The sequence below is a fragment of the Lipophrys pholis genome (genome assembly GCF_963383615.2).
Source record: "Lipophrys pholis genome assembly, chromosome: 4".
NCBI lineage: Eukaryota > Metazoa > Chordata > Actinopteri > Blenniiformes > Blenniidae > Lipophrys > Lipophrys pholis.
Genome location: NC_137637.1, coordinates 18,386,714 through 18,402,913, shown reverse-complemented (window position 1 = coordinate 18,402,913; position 16,200 = coordinate 18,386,714). Strand labels below are relative to the sequence as shown.

Sequence of the window (16,200 nt, the reverse complement as noted above, 5' to 3'; positions counted from 1 at the left end):
GTGTGAGCTTGTAGGCAGCAGCATGGGGCTCCCTGACAGTCACCTCATGTGAAGAAATCAGACCCAAATTGATTTGCGGGGATTTGTTTTATAGCTGGGTGAATCAAGGCGATAAAGGTGTTTCGTTGCGTATGTCATCAGGGGATATGCAGGGTGCTCGGATCCAGAGGAGGGGGTTTCAACCTTTTTTTCCCCCCCCTGTGATGTTTTATATTAAATTGTAATAAGCTAAAGATTTGGATAGAATACAAAAGATTTTTTTAAGTGAATGATGTTTTTAAAGACTGAATATAAACGTGGTGAACACAAATGAAAAAGATTAAATATGCTACAGTGCAAAACCAAAAGTGTAACAGGTACAACAACTGCAATCCTATTCACCTGAATTCCACTTTCAAAGTAACACACCTCTGACACTTTTTTTTTATTATTATTCCATATTGAGCCCAACAGCTGTTAAAAACTCAACTTTTTAATCTGAAATGATTTAGGATTATTTGGTTATTGGACGACAATAATCTATTTTGTCCCATCAAATGACGAAGTCACTTCAATCTATGTGAAAGGGAGATTTTATCCCCCTGCTATGATAGAAACAAATTCAGCAGAAGGTGGGAATGCGTCAACCAGAGGGCGGAAAAGAGCTCTCCGCATTCCCTTCGGCAAATCACACACTGGAGGTACCTCCTGATGAGATTGTAACAAATGCAAAAATCAAATGTTTCTGATTAGCAGTGATTTAAAACTCTGTGTACACAACAGTCTTAGACTTTGCATTGGGTTCTGTTTAAATTAGGCAAAATATAGGTGGCAGACCCCTTTCTCTGGCAGTCACGTGTAGTTGTGAAGTTAAAAAGCAATTCCCGATAACAAGACTTGCTCGTTTCTGGAGTTTACCCTCAAACAGGATTTCGGCGGCCCAGGTAGCCACATGGTCAGCAACAGTCTGCCGACTCATCGAAAGGCATATTAGTGTTTACAAAGAAAGTGAACCCAACATTCCCAATTTGGCTGGCTGACTCAGCAGAAAGACTTTGCTGTGATGATTTTCTATATAAGGAGTGTGATCACGTCAGCGTCTTTCTGCCCAGCTGTTTACAGTCAGCATTAAAAGCTTCATCTCAAATAAGCAGCATGATATCTGTTTGTTTCAGATGTAGCCTGCAGTGACCGATGTTAAAGAAACGCCCAGATTGATACCACATTCATCTGCCGCAGCGCTTTGGCCTTAATGCACTTGTTACGTGTCGCCCCTGTGTCACATTATCACATGCACATGGATCATATGACCTGCTGCTTGGCGTGCTTGCACATATGGGCATGTCATGATGTAACACAGAGGAAACATTTTACGCACATGCACACACATTCATCCACCATTTGTTTCCAACTGAATGTTTCTTTTAATGTTTTATGTTTGTCTGTAAAACACCCAACATACGTCACAGTGACATTCAGCCATCACTTTTTAATAAGGCCTCCTGTCATGTTGGCCCTCATGTTTCCAATCCAGAGGCCAAATAGGTTCACCCACGTCTTTTAACCATCATGCACTGCGTCTTTCACGACTCTCCCCGAAGGAGTCCTCTGAGTCCTCACCCAGTCCGACCTGCTGCTCAGTGTACGCCAGGCCAGCGCGCCGTATCCCCGGCTCAGCTGTGAGCTCCGCTGGGACTGTTTGTAATGTGCCACGGATGGACCCCGGCACTTAAACACTGTAATCAGAGCCAGAGCAGGATATTGGCTAAATTACACATGAAAGCAGGGGCATTTGAAGGAAGCTTGAGCGCTAAATATTATGATAAATTACGGTCTAATACGAGAAGATAAATCACGGCTAAACAAGAATAATACAGACTTGCACGCAGGGGCGGCGCGGATGTGTGTTCTAATGCAAGTTTGTACTCTTTTATTTGCACGGACACGTATGTATCTGCAAACGTTTGTCTTAATAATCTGACCATGAGATCGATTCACTTGTTGAAATTGGGGTTTTTGATTTTATCACGGGAGCTTCACGACCGGGGGAGGTTTACTACTTATACGCATCCAAGTGTTTCAGTCGTAAACACTCGTTGCTTTGTGAGCCATGATCAAAGGTAAAGTTTGGCACCGTGCACATAGTAAAGAGGTGAGGTAGAGAATATGTCTCAGAATGTACCAGACGGTAATTTATGAAGTGTACTTGAACATTTTGAACCTCTGGATTTCAGGAGACAGATGATTGGGAGGTAAATCTTTCGACATGAAAGATGACAGTGCTCTTATCGGCACATTCAGAAGACACACCGTCTACCAACCGGGAGAAACAAGTCGCCTTGTGAGTATTAAAAAAGTAAAAACAACCTGATGCGGTCTTTCTTTTCTATTGATGAGAGTGAAGCTTAAAAAGTTGTAAACTTGCCAGTATTGGTTTTTTTTTCAATTCTTGCCCAAAGTGTTTTGAATGTGTTGTTTGTGTGGAAACAAGCAGTTGTGTCTGTACGACTTTGCATGCTTTATTCTATACAAGGTGCGACAGTGATGAGGAGCATCTGGTCCACATATCCCAATATTTGGTGATTTATTGTTTATCACTGGGGAGATAACCGACCCAACAAATCACTTCAATTTTGGCTGACAAATGAATTTTACGTTAGACTATTTTCCTATCAGCTGTTAGCGTTGTGGTAGGCATTATGGGAGTGTGGCTTTGTGCACTTATCGGTAAAAAGTAGTTGTTTGCTTTTCATGATTGACTCATTACAAATCATAATATGTGAAGATTATTGTGCAAACAATGAGCATTTCATGAACTTCAGTTCTTCAGGAAGCCTGTTTTTTTCTCTCGCAAAAATCCAGAAGACTGTGGAAAAAAAATCCCACTGACTGTTAATAAAATACCCTGCTTGCCGCTGACTTCTTCTTTTCTCAAACAAAAGTACCTGCTGCACATTATAAACCCTTCTGTTAATCCCAGCAGTCGCCGGCTCGAAAAACCAGGCAACCCCCTCCTCAAGTCTCCCCTTTGACTCAGATATTATCCACACCTTTCAACCTTACTATTAGTTTGCACGAGAGCTTACTCTGCTTCACCCCACCCGCTTCCATCGCCACCTCCTCCTTCCCCCAACTACCATGCACCTTCACCCCTCAGCGTCCTCCTCCACCCCCACCCTGCTTCTCCCAAAACCCCTCTAAGTGGATACCCCACAGGAAGGGCTTCTCCAGGGGGGAAATGGGTCCCAGATGTTTGCCTTTGTGTCACTATAAGCTCCTCGGGAGGGATGGAGCCCTTGAAGGATGGGTATGAAGTGAAGGGGAGAGCGGAGGGAGGAATGAGAGAGGGGGGCATAATGTGCTGTGCGCAAACATCAATAATAGCGGCCAGCAGGGCGAAGAAACTCTGGGTGAAGGTGAGGAGGAATTTAATGATTGGTTCCTTTTGTTGAGCCAGTGCAGGTTTTCAAACACATCACTTATGATTGGTCACACTGCCGCAGTCCTACCGGCTGAATACGTCACCATGGCGCTCCGACCTTTTTGGTGCATGATGGTAATTGAATTGACTGCATTAAGAACCTAAAGAAACAATTTTTCCCCTTGAACTTCAAAGTTTCTACGTGGCTACTCTTCAGTGCAATATTTCACTCAGGTCGAAACCATATGGGGCAGAGACAGAAACAGACAATACATCGGCCCTTTTTTGATATCGAAGCTCTGTGTGTGTGTGTGTGTGTGTGTGTGTGTGTGTGTGTGTGTGTGTGTGTGTGTGTGTGTGTGTGCGTGTGCGTGTGCGTGTGCGTGTGCGTGTGCGTGTGCGTGTGCGTGCCTATGGAGGCTCATGCACTGTACATTGATATATATACAGTATATTGATATGTGTACATGTATGATCTTTTTTTGGGCTCCAGAAAGGGTTAATTATGACCCCTGTGGAAACACAGCGAAGATGAGAGCAGGGCCTAAGTGTTTAGTGAAACATTATGTCAAGACTCTGACAAGGAAATGAAATGTGCAACATCAATCAGCCTATGAGGATCGAGATCAAACGAGCCTCCACACTCCTGCATCTGGTTCTGTTTGGACAGCCTCACTTTTTTCCCCCTTCGCCCTCTCCTTTCTTCTCCTTTTCTTTTCCCCCTTTTTTCTTATTCTTCTCCCCTCCTCACCCTCTTTTTTCCCTCTTTCCTATTCTTCTTTGCGCCACGACATTCCTGTTGGCCTGCCCGCTACGTTTGCTCATTTTTTCCATGATGGTGGCACGGAGCCACGCTTTTTGCTAAAGGTAAGCAGCAACTCCTGAGATTAGCCTCCGCAACAATGACTTTCCTGTCCTTCCTCTGTCTCCACCAGAGTTCCCAATGTCCTAATACTGGTTAATCCTGGAGTTGACTCAGCCTGTTATGTAAATTTACCCCCATATAATTCACTGTCTCTGTCCACAGCTTTGCTTTGATGGCCAGATGAGGTTTTTTTTTTTTTTTTTCTTTCTTTTTTTTTCTTTTTCTTCTAACTTGATTGAACCCAACTGGGATTGAGCTACTTTCCGTTCAACATGGCTCTGCAAATGAAATGTAAACCAGCGCAATCACGGGGCTCATCAAAAATCTTCTGAAGCGCACTCCGCACATAGGATCCTTCAAACGTTGTGACAGTCACACCCAAATCGTTGGCTGGAAGCTTTCAAGCGTATAGAGCGTGCCGAAACTGATATAAGGTTCAGTCAGAATCAATGAAACTCCTTGTTGGTAAATAAGGTGAGTTTAATGGAATGTTTCTGGACAGGGGCTGTATTTAAGGCCATTTTTAAAGACATGGCAGAAGTAATTAATGTTATGAAAATGAAGGTGTTGAATTGTAAAGTCTATCATTTGGTATGCTGTCATCAAAAAGTACAACATTTCTTCAGCTTCAAGCAGTGGAAAACTCCCCGCAAGATTTCTTTGCAGTGATCCACCGATGAGTCACTCACATTGTGACGCATGGAGGTCTAAATGGAAATGACTTTTGGGAAACTGATAGAGATTCAAGGGTAGGCTTTGCACAAGATTCAGTCTTTGGTCCAATTTGTAGGTCCACACAAATTGAACAACCTGCTGTCATTTTTCCAAGAGGGGCCTACCTGCTGTGTCACGACTGCCAGCGTCAGGCAAATGTGTTTTAAGTGGCTGCAGACCCAGACGGGTCTGTGTGGAGGTGGAACATGTGTGAGCCCTGCCTCCGGGCCATGGATGGCACAATTAGGTGCTCTCTCACCTCTGCAGGCTGAGGTCTCTGGGCGACCGAGGTCAGGGGTGATTCGGGGTCCTGCCTGCGCTCCCTACCTAACTCGACCCAGAGACGTGAGATAGCTGACGTCAGGAGCGAATTTTGAAGTGCTTACTCACAAGGAAAACAAGCAATGGTCAGTTCATTGGGTGGGCACACAAGTTAAAAGAGGTTTTAAGTTGTTCGGTGGGCATTAGTAATAAAAAAAAGAAAAATGTCAAGAAAAGTTATCTTGCAAAATGATTTTCAGGAAGAGTTCTTGCACAACTTTACATGATCGCACGACTCTTCAGCTCATCCAAAGGGACTCTAACAATGTAATGGCAACAGTTGTCATTAACATGAATTACAAAGGAGATCTTTTATATCCCCGCTTCAGACGCTCCACACACCATGTGCAGTTAAAATTAGTTTGTCATTCAATTGAAAATCACAGCACACAAAATGTTTGTGTTAGCTCACTCATTTCAATCATGAAGGAATTAATGAGAACACAATGAAAGTTTGTGATTCAGATTTTCTTTGTAAACTTTTTTCAAATGTGCTTCTGATATTGAAATTGAAATGTGGTGACTGTCAAAAACAGGAGGTTTGTGCAGACATGAGGATGCAGGCGGACTGAAGGTTCAGCCCAATCTGGAAACCATAAAGCCTCAGACATCAGTGCAACATTAGACACGGCACTTCTTATTGGCTGAAAGCACAACTTACCCCCTTTCCCAATCACCCGCCCTGCTGTACCGCACTTCCTGCTTCCCTGCCTGTGTCAGCCTGAATCACACCCTCTCGAGGTCCGCTGAGCCAATGGGAGCTGCCCGCAGGCGCCGGGTTAGCGTTTAGGTATAAAAGAGGCGGAGGTGGACCTGCCTGTCAGATGGTTTGTTGTTGTTCTGTCTGGCTGGTTGAGAGGGGATTGTGAAAGTCAGAAATTTTAACAAGGTAACCAGGAAACGGGACAGCTGGGCATCGAATCCGATGGAGTTTCGGCATGCGTGACTTTGTTTGACGGGAGAGAAGCCTTTTTGTTGCACGGTCTCATCAAACAGAGGTTTGCTGAAGCTGAAAGTGGAAGTGAATTTCGAGCTTGTCGCAGCATAGGTAGGAGGGTCACCAGGGTCACCAGTGGACAGTACAATGAGAGAAGAAGTATCCTGTACCAACTCCCCTGAAGGAGGGCTGGGGGCCAGCGAAGAGGAGCTGGAGAGGGGATCGAAGAAGAACCTTCCAGCACGAAAGCGTTCGCCATACCCCAAGAAGGACAGCCTCAATCAGGCGGAGGAGAGCAGTACCGGCAGCCCCACCAGCCTGCTGCCATCCGGACCAAAACGGGTGAAGAAAAGCCCAACAACAGTTGTGTCGTTGGCCCCCACGTCTCTAGGCCCCAGGTCGGAGCCACCTTTTGAGGAGCTTCACTCTCAGCGAGTCATTGCCAACGTGCGAGAGCGCCAACGCACTCAGTCCCTGAACGACGCATTCGCCTCTCTCCGAAAGATCATCCCGACGCTACCGTCAGACAAGCTGAGCAAGATCCAGATCCTGAAGCTGGCCTCACGCTACATTGACTTCCTGTACCAGGTGCTGCAGAGTGACGAGATGGACGCCAAGTTGGCGAGCTGCAACTACCTGGCCCATGAAAGACTGAGCTACGCGTTCTCCGTGTGGAGGATGGAGGGGGCCTGGGCTATGTCCGCCAGCCACTAGCCATTGAACTTCTTTCACACACTTCCTCTCGTGTCCACGTCTCAACCCCCTCCCATACCCACCCGTGTCTGTGTTTGCACCCATTTCCTGACCTCTGAACCTCTGAATTCCTCCCCTCACGGTCTGATTTTAACCTTTTCATCTGAAACCTTTGCATACATCTGTCGTTCTCTTTGCCGGTTTACTCCCTCTCTGCATGGACGTTCATCTGTATCGTTCGAACCCTTCGACCGTTTCCCCCTTTCTCCCTTGTCTGTCACACAGTTTCGTCCAGTGCAACAAGTTGCTCCACTGCAGCCCCTCAGGTACGCACAAACTATGCAAACACACATACACACATTTGCGCAGTAAAGAGTAACAGATTCCAGGTAATGTAACACAAATTCAGGCACTCGTTCACACATCCACATGTTTCTGCAATGTGTACACACATACACACACGCGTACACACACACACGTCTTCTCATTCGTAGACTTTCTGCTTGACTACATGCAAACAGAAAAAAATACGCTGAACTCAATTAAAAAACACGTTAAAATTTAGTCAAATAATTTTTGCCCAACTTGTTTTAAGTATTATAATGTCTCATTACAAATGTAAACAGCAAAAATGTGTATAATAATAATACTAGTGTGTTTACATCCACATAACAACTAAGTGTTACTTCTTAATTATTTGAAAGTCACGGCTATAAATCGAGTACAAACAAAGCAAAACATCTCTTTGTTTAGAATTGTAATTTATATGGAAAGATGCAAAAATCCATTGAAAATTACACAAGAATGTTTTTTATTGAAATGGAAAAAGAAACATCAATGAAAATACTTTGTCAGTAAAAAATCTAAAGTATTACAAATGTGTTGAATCTAGCTTTGTGATCTTTGCAATGTAAAGTTATATGAAATAAAATACAGTTTTAATTGTTGACAACTATAAGTGCTAAACTTTGCGGTTTTAATCAATATTATTGAGGTGTTTTGTTTCGTAAGAAGTGAAACAGTTACACGTCACTGGCTCTTTACTGTTTGTTATTAAATAATGCTAATTTGCCCTTGTGAACACATTATTACTAAAATGTATATATTGGTCCTGTGTACACATTTTGGATATCTTCAGTTTCACTTTACTAAATTAAAAAAAAAAACTCTAAAAAAATATGTTTGTATCGAAATAGATTTCTGTAAAAAATATAATCAAATAGAATTTGATCAATTCTAAAATATCAGTCAGACATTCTGTTTTTTCAGGGACAGAATTTACATAAAAGATGCCTTAAATAAAATGCCAGGTAACTACAAATGTAAAACTTTGAAAACAAGTTGAATAATTCCAAAAAGTAAAACATGTCACCTACATCAAAACATTTTTCACGAAAGAAAATAAATTCTCTGCAAAAGCAAACACAACTTTCATCTTATTCTGCAAGAAAGGAATTATGTGTACTCAAAACATGTGATCAGCACATCTCTAAAACTGGGTTTCCTCAGGGTGACAAGTTTCAAGCCAATGGACATAGTAAACAACGGTGCAGTTCTTTGTGTACAACATAATCAGAGGTGGAGAACAAATTTAAGAAATGCTCTTCATCGTGCTTGTTTTACCTTACAAACTAAAATGGACAAACATCTTATTATCATCATGGTGATCTAAATTCTCCAGCTCCCATGTTTGACAGACCTCTGATGAATTTAAGACAAATGTTTTCCTTCACAATCTCCAGGGTCTGGGTTTTTTTTTGTTTTTTTTGTTTTTTTCCTCCAACCAGTTTAACAGACACCAGATTCCTGCACAGGTACAGGATGAAAGGAAGGAAAGAAAATCGAGAGTAAAGAGGAAGAAAGAGTGGAAGCACATATCTCTCTCTCTCTCTCCCACCCCCCTTTCTCTCTCTCTCTCTCTCTCTCTCTCTCTCTCTCTCTCTCTCTCTCTCTCTCTCCCTCTCTCTCCCCCTTTCCCCCTGCAGCCTTGCCCTCTCTCTTCAGGATCTTGTATCGTGCAATCAGGCCCTGCCGGGGCCCAGACAAGCAGGAACCTTTAGATTGGAAACAGTTGTGAGGTATTAGGAAGGTGTGTGTACCAGGGTTAGGGTCAGGCACACCAGCCTGTGTATGTCAGTGCATGTACATGTGCATGTATTTGGAGTGAGCTTTAATTAGCTGTGCAGCAGTGCGTGTGTGCGTGTGTGCGCGTGTGCGCGTGTGCGCGTGTGCGCGTGTGTGCGTGTGTGTGTGTGTGCGCGCGCGCGCACATCAGTAAACAGGAATACACTTGCAGATATTATTTCAGTGATTGTATCTCTCTCGTCTCCTGGTTTGAGTTTTGCGAGGCTTAAGCGTTTACATGCCTTCAACAAGGCAGCCAGGAAGTCCCTCCAAACAAATAAGAAATGACAACGTAAAAGCATTTCAACTCAAAGAGAAGGACAGACATGTGACAGGGAGCAGACTTTGTCGGGATGGATCCGCGTGTCTGTGCCGCACACTTTTTCATCAGCTCAGGTCAAGGTAAACATGCCTGCAAGCTTGGCCGCAACACACCAGTAATTACAAACACATGCAGCGCTCATGAAGTCGCACATTATTCAGAAATATCACAAATGATACTACAACTCCAACTACACAGACTACATACAGCATATGTATACACACACAATACATTATCCAGAGCCATACACATGCATGCAGCTGCAGGCCATGTGCACACTGCAGGTGTTCCACTCCGAATTACCATTAAACCTCCTGTGGCCTCTGCAGCAGACAGAAAGGGCTCCAGTCGGTGCTGTGGGTGGAAACGCCAGGGCCTGTGCACATGGAGCCAACTGTCCTTGAACACGTCGCTGTAGTTGCCACTTTGCCTGCTCTGCTTGTGATCATCAGCTCTGCAGGGGCCGCCGCAGAAACACTGCTCGGACCCCAAGGCTTTTTAAATGTGCACCAGTAGGGGTGAGAGGAAGTTAGCAAGGGTCAGGAAGGTCGGAAGGTGTTGATGAGGTGTGTACGGACACCCTCTGACAAAATGTTAAACAATGACGAATCAGCCACGAATTTTCTGAAAGAGGAAAACGAAGAGCACAAAGTTCCTAAAATACTTTTTTATTAAAGGTTCAGTTCTTCTGGAGGAACCTCCTGCAGCAGATTCTCTGGTGCACCTGATATTCTGACTGCCTTTCAAGAGATTATCTCTCTTGATCAGCACTTTACCTGAAAAGCAGAAGTGCGTCCCGATTTGTTGTGCTTTCATGTGTAATCGATCTCCCCTCATGTTTGCTTCAGAAGCCAACAGCACGCACACGTACACACAAACACAAACACAAACACAGACACGAGCGCATCACAGTTTTGTGAATTCGGATGAGCATATGTGTGTGTGTGTGTGTGTGTCTGGCTCAGCATGAGGCTTTTCAAAAGAGGATTGTTCTGTTTCAGCAGGAAAAAACAATACTGCTCTCACTGTTTATACTATAATCACAATGCCTGTCACTGCTCCTTCCTCTGCTGGAACCCCTGTTAATGCTGCATCCGTGTGTGTGTGTGTGTGTGTGTGTGTGTGTGTGTGTGTGTGTGTGTGTGTGTGTGTGTGTGTGTGTGTGTGTGTGTGTGTGTGTGTGTGTGTGTGTGTGTGTGTGTGACAATTTGGACTGACCAGCTGTTGGATGCTCTTCTGTGCATATTAAATCTCTGGCTTTCGCTCCTGGCTGATCTGGGACCAGATGTAAAGTCCTCTGCGGCTCATCTGCCTTTTTTTAAAAGCCTCATCCAGAAGTTGTGGCTTCTGATAGTCACTTAATTTTCTATTCTTCGAGATCCGAACTAAGAGCCGAGTGCAGGTGGGAGAGATCTTTGGGCACGCATGTGAGTGGTTGTGTTTGTGCCGGATGGACACACCGCTGCAGGGAGAGGTGGAAGGTGAAGGAGGAAACTAAAGTCAAGCACAGGAATTTATTTTAAGATATCTTCATATCGTCATTAATCCAAGAATGGTGCAAACATCTTCTGACCATACGGGAACAGTTATTACTAATAATACAAATTGGGAAAACAAGTGTAATATCAGTGAAAACATTTAAAATCAGCTGCATCTTGAATATCTTTTAAAAATGACCTAAAAAAAACCCCTTCAAAAACACCAACTAACCTTGGACATATTCAATAAAATGTCGTTCCCAGAGGACAGGATACAGTTGAGAAATGTGTAAAAGTAAAAAAGAAAAAGTATTTTAATTGAAGGTTTAAACCAAGCAGAGATTAGTAGATATAATTCAGTTATATTCTGGAAAATCTGCACCTTTTGATACTTGACCGGATAAATGCTTGTGCATGTTTGTTACAGTTTGTTAAGGCGGAAGTAAGAGATTACAAATATTCACAATACTGTAATCAAGCAGTGTTTGCGACTGATTATACTTGTATGTTATTTTACTTATACTTGAGTACAATTTACACTATTTAATCTAATTAGCTACATTAAAAATCAAAGGTTCCTACTGGGTACGCCGTCAATTTGAATTAATTTAAACTCTTGATTTCATTCTTTTAAAAAAAAAAAGAACGTCCTGTTTTGTACATACGTGTCCAATAAACAAATTGCCAGCAGTCAGATTTTTTACATTTTTTACTGAAATCACGACGGCCATATTTTTAATCAACATTTCAACTATTTATTAAGTATTTTAGTAGCAACTAAGCAAGTCAATTTTTAACTGGCTAAATTCCTGCAAAATTCACACATTTACAAAATACATAGTAATATATTCATACGCTTGGAAATGAATCAGTGAAACCTTCCTTGAATGTAAATATTTCCTGAGAAAGGGATAAAACATTTGACATTTGATCTCAGCATTTCCCTAACATTTCTTCGATGACTGTCGTGTTACTGGCGATCGAGCGCTAGTTGCGCAACGTAACAGACGCTGCACACGAGTCAGAGTTTTTGTGTTTGCGTGTGAGTTTGCACATTGTCGCTCTGAAGAGAGTCACGACACAGGAAAACACCCGCAAACATGCGACCTCCTCGTGCTGGCTGCCTTTTCCTTCCATCTTCTGAGTGTTTTTCTGGAAGCATGGAGCAGGCACACTGTAATTACGTAGTTCAGAGAAACACTCCAGATGAAATGTTTGCTTGTTAAAACAGGAGAGGTCGAAGCCGGGAAGCTGTGGGGGGAATTTTCTTTTTTCCACTTCCCACCAAACTGACATGTTTGTTTGTTGGTACACAACTTTTACAACCTCAAGCACCCAAATGCTGTAATTGTATTGAAGTTGGAGGTTTCGGTGCTGCTTCGCGGCGAAACGTGGTCTCGCCTCGACGATTAATGCACCAACGCTAATTCATCTCTTTCTCTTTGTCTCTGCAGAAAACCTAAAAAAAAAAAAAGGAAAGTTTTCTACACTCGAAGAAATCAGTTCCTGTCTCACCAGATATCGCCTTGTCTTTTCTTTTTTTTTTTTTTTCCTTCAACGTTTAAAGAAACTTTTTTCTTTCTTTTTTTTTTTTTTTTCTGGACATGTGCTCGACAGAGTTTCTGAAACAGAACTTTTTTTGAACAATGAAAGACAAAAAAAAAAAAAAAAAAAAAAAGAGAGAGAGAGAGAACAAACAAGACAGCTGGCCTGCGGTGACAATGAAACAAAATGGCTGCTGGATTGGAGTGCCTTCGCTCACGCCGCGATAACCACCTGACTCCTCGCGTGGGATGACTCACTGCCAGTCAGACGTTACAGTGACTAATGATAATGGCACCGTGATGGTTTCGGAGGGCGGTCACAGCCAATGAATGTTTACAGCTAAAATGCTAATAAGCTAATCGCTCTGGCTCTGGAGGCCCCGTCTCTGTGGGAAAAGGAACAGCGCGAAGAATCTGACGCAGATCGTCTTATTTTTGTTGTTGTTGCGCTGTAGTAACTGGATAGCTCCCTATGTGTTTTTTGTTGGTGAATCTTGGAATATGCACACTGTACTACTTTAACTCTGCTCATGCAATACGCTCAGCTCAAACGAAACGAATGCCTTAATAACTGGTCACAGTCTGCTTATTTACTCGTCAGCTCGGATCGCTTCTTTTATAAAGTCTGATTTAAAAATGGGTTCTATTTTCCCTGATGCTTTAAAATATCTTAATAAACGCAATAGAAAAAAAAAATGATAAAGGTTTTTTTTTTTTTCTAAGTGATGATGAAGTGGTTTTAACCACAGTGGATCTGATTTATTTGTAACCATGTAAAAGCATTTGGCGTTTGATCATGTCTCTCTTTTTTTATTTTTTAATTTGTGATGGTTTTTCTTGTGTTATCTCCTGTGGACAATAAAGATTTCTCTCATTGCTGTAGATAAGTGCGATGCTTTCACATTTGAAGGGGTGATGCGCAAGCTGCTCGGCCCGCCAAATCCAAATATAAGTGATTTCTGTTGTTCGTCAGTTAAAATGGAATATCTATACACACTGCTGCAAATTCACAAAGATGGTCAAACTAAATGTCGGATAATAAAAATGTCTACTTTTTTTTTTAATGTGTAACCCATAACAATAAAATAGTGACATTGCCGTTTCTAAAAGCGGTCCAGATTTGACAGGAGCCTGTGCTGCAAAGCGTCTCAAAAAGTGACAAGTCAACAGGAAAGTCAAATGCATTCTATAAAAACTGAAATAATCCAAGCCTTTTTTGATTAAATAAATTTAGCATATACGTAATTTAAACCGAACTACAGTTTTCCAATGTGTTAGAATATTTTGTTACAATTACGCGTCTTTCCTCCTTTTTTATCTGTTGACATTTATAGAGGCGTTTGTAGTTCTTCCGTTGTGTGTGCGACTAACTAACAACACAATTCACTTTCCATTCGCATTCCAATATTTTGAGATGCACCTGGGCGTGGAAGAAACATGAAAAAATAATTGAATGCTCTGAGTCAAATGCTGATAATTTACCTTTATTAAGGATATTTTGGGGGGGGGGACAAGAATAGTAGAAAAGTCATAAAATTCAGACTGGAAAAAAAAAAAAGGAAATATATATATACACTGTACAAAAAGTCAGCTCTGATCAAACCGGAGTTCCTCCGCTTCAATTAAGCTTCAGTTTTTTTTTAAGGCTACCTTCACACAGGTTGGTCAGCTTGGATAGTTCTAACAATAATTTGGTCTCTACGTTATTCACAGGGTAACTTTTGTTTTGGATCAAATACAAAAATAAATCTTTTGCATGAGTTAAGACAACAAGGTTAAGACACGAGATACGTCGTGAATGTTTAAAGCTCCTCGGTCGGGGCGCTCAAACCGCTCCACTGTCATGTGCTTTCACATTTTTCTTTAAAAAAATAAAAATAAAAAAATCACAACAACAAATATCCAACATGGTTTGAGTTGCATGTATGCAAACACACCTTAAAGAAACGAAACACAGAAAAACTCCCAAAAAAACACACATACTGTATTAGCACCGTCACAATTGGGTTAGACATGCAAAAAGCAGTTCAAAGACACAGAATCCCAAAATATAAATAGAAGTCATGTCAAATGAATTTGTTTATATCTCTGTTCTGTGCTTTCAGTGCTTTTCGACTGTTTGGACAGAGAAAAGAAACATTCACAAACTCTTCAAAGTCTTTGAAGTTCTTCAGGCCATGCCAGTCCAGGGACAGCACATTGTTCTCATAAGCTCTGGTTGCGCTTAACCTGTGTCCAATTGCACTGTGTGGATATTCAACTATCTCAGTATTATTGCTCCATCCTAACGGCTAAAGCACCACTGCTTGGTCCAGGGAGCAAAACATCCCCGGAGCTCACAGTAAACAAAGCGGCGCTTGTGTGGGTGATGTACAAAACACACATCAGATTGTCCTCATTAAAAGGAATAACAAAAACAACAACAATATTGATAAAAAAAATAAAAAAAAACAGCAGGAATGCTCGTCCACAGGTAGAAACTCTGGTCCACTTAACAACATCAAAGTTCAGATTTTGAGACCCACGTCGCCCTGACCCTCCTTTCTGAGGACAGTGTAAGTGCACGTTGTGTGTGATTGTCGTTAAAAAGTCCTTTTCTTTGGATGCGAGTCACCATCCAAAATGTCAAAATGTGTCTCATATACAATCATTACTGAGTGGTCACACTGCACTGAGGCATCATGGGAAGTTTCTGTCACTCCTGACAGCACATCAAAAAGTCTTTTGGACAACTTTGCGTTCGCCCTGACGTTGATGCCCCAGCGACTCGAGGTATTCGCTCTTTATTGTGACTAATGCCACGGATACAATCTACAGTATGTCTACGTATTCAAGATCTTCAAAGACTGACGTGTCTTCTTTAATCTGTCGGCGAGCGATAACAATAACTGCAGCAACCCCCCCAAAAAAAAGAAGAAAATGCTTGCTGCATGTGCTCTCCTCACAGGCCAAGAAAGAAAGAAAGATTTAAGAAAAGATGTGGACATATAAAACAATAAGAAACATATGGATCTCAGACTTCATTGTAGCTTCACTCGGGATTACAGGATTTAAAAAAAAAAGAAAAGAAATCTCATGCCGACATCCACAAAAATGTGTGCTAAAGGTCAAACAAATGAATATTCAAAATATTTAAAAAATATGAACAAACAAGATGTTTGATTGTCAACGTACATCTCCTCCGTCCGAATCGTGGAGACGGTGCAAAAGATGAGCGGAGCCGCTCTCATCTGTGCCTTCGATAGGATCTCTGTCACATGACTTCAGCGGGAGTGTCTGCTCTCCTTCGACTGTGGATACGCTCCGCCCGCTCCGGTGAGCCAAGCTGACCTTTCACCCTTCAAGGTCACAACGGTCTGAGCGGTCTCGGAGGATTCGTTCACTAAAGTCGTCGGTTAAAGCCGCAGAGCTGCGCTTTGTCAAGTCTGTCGGTGCTACGTCGTGTTTCTCCCAATGCTACGAGAGAGCGCTTCACCTTTCCATTAACAAATATCTAATAAAAACGCTTTCGCTGGCTGCAGCGAGCGACGGCCAGTTCAGGCCTGTTGAATGTGGACGTATGAGGCGGCCCAGATGGGCCGACTGCAGCCAGCAGCTACACAGGTGGAGGTTCTGTGCTTCCAGTGACGATCCGAGTGCGTCGCGTCGTGTGTGTGTGTGAAAGGGTGTGTGTGTTTGCGAGAAGAGTCTCTGTTCAGTGAGATTCACCTTTCTCCATCACTTCGTCAGGTTGTTTCCTTGATAAACGAAAGAAAAAGCAAGATTTTAATACAGAGGCGCAAGTGTTTTTTTTGTTTTTTCT

General features: G+C 42.5%; 2 protein-coding genes across 3 annotated transcripts in view; one reads left to right on the top strand and one right to left on the bottom strand.

Annotated features, from left to right (window-relative positions):
* The first annotated feature begins 6,121 nt into the window (after positions 1–6,121).
* LOC308108237 (twist-related protein 2-like) lies at positions 6,122–7,256 on the top strand. The gene has a single exon (XM_080461041.1). It carries the CDS (start codon positions 6,385–6,387, stop codon positions 6,949–6,951), a length of 567 nt encoding a protein of 188 aa, XP_080317167.1. The 5' UTR covers positions 6,122–6,384; the 3' UTR covers positions 6,952–7,256.
* A 6,616-nt stretch (positions 7,257–13,872) lies between these two features.
* The window catches only part of LOC308108227 (histone deacetylase 7-like), a 41,694-nt gene continuing 39,366 nt past the window's right edge, over positions 13,873–16,200 (bottom strand). For both annotated transcript variants that reach the window (XM_080461027.1, XM_080461028.1), the window contains exon 25: positions 13,873–16,135. In XM_080461027.1, coding sequence (XP_080317153.1) covers positions 16,093–16,135 — 43 coding nt within the window. In that variant the 3' untranslated portion in view covers positions 13,873–16,092. The remainder of the gene's footprint in view (positions 16,136–16,200) is intronic.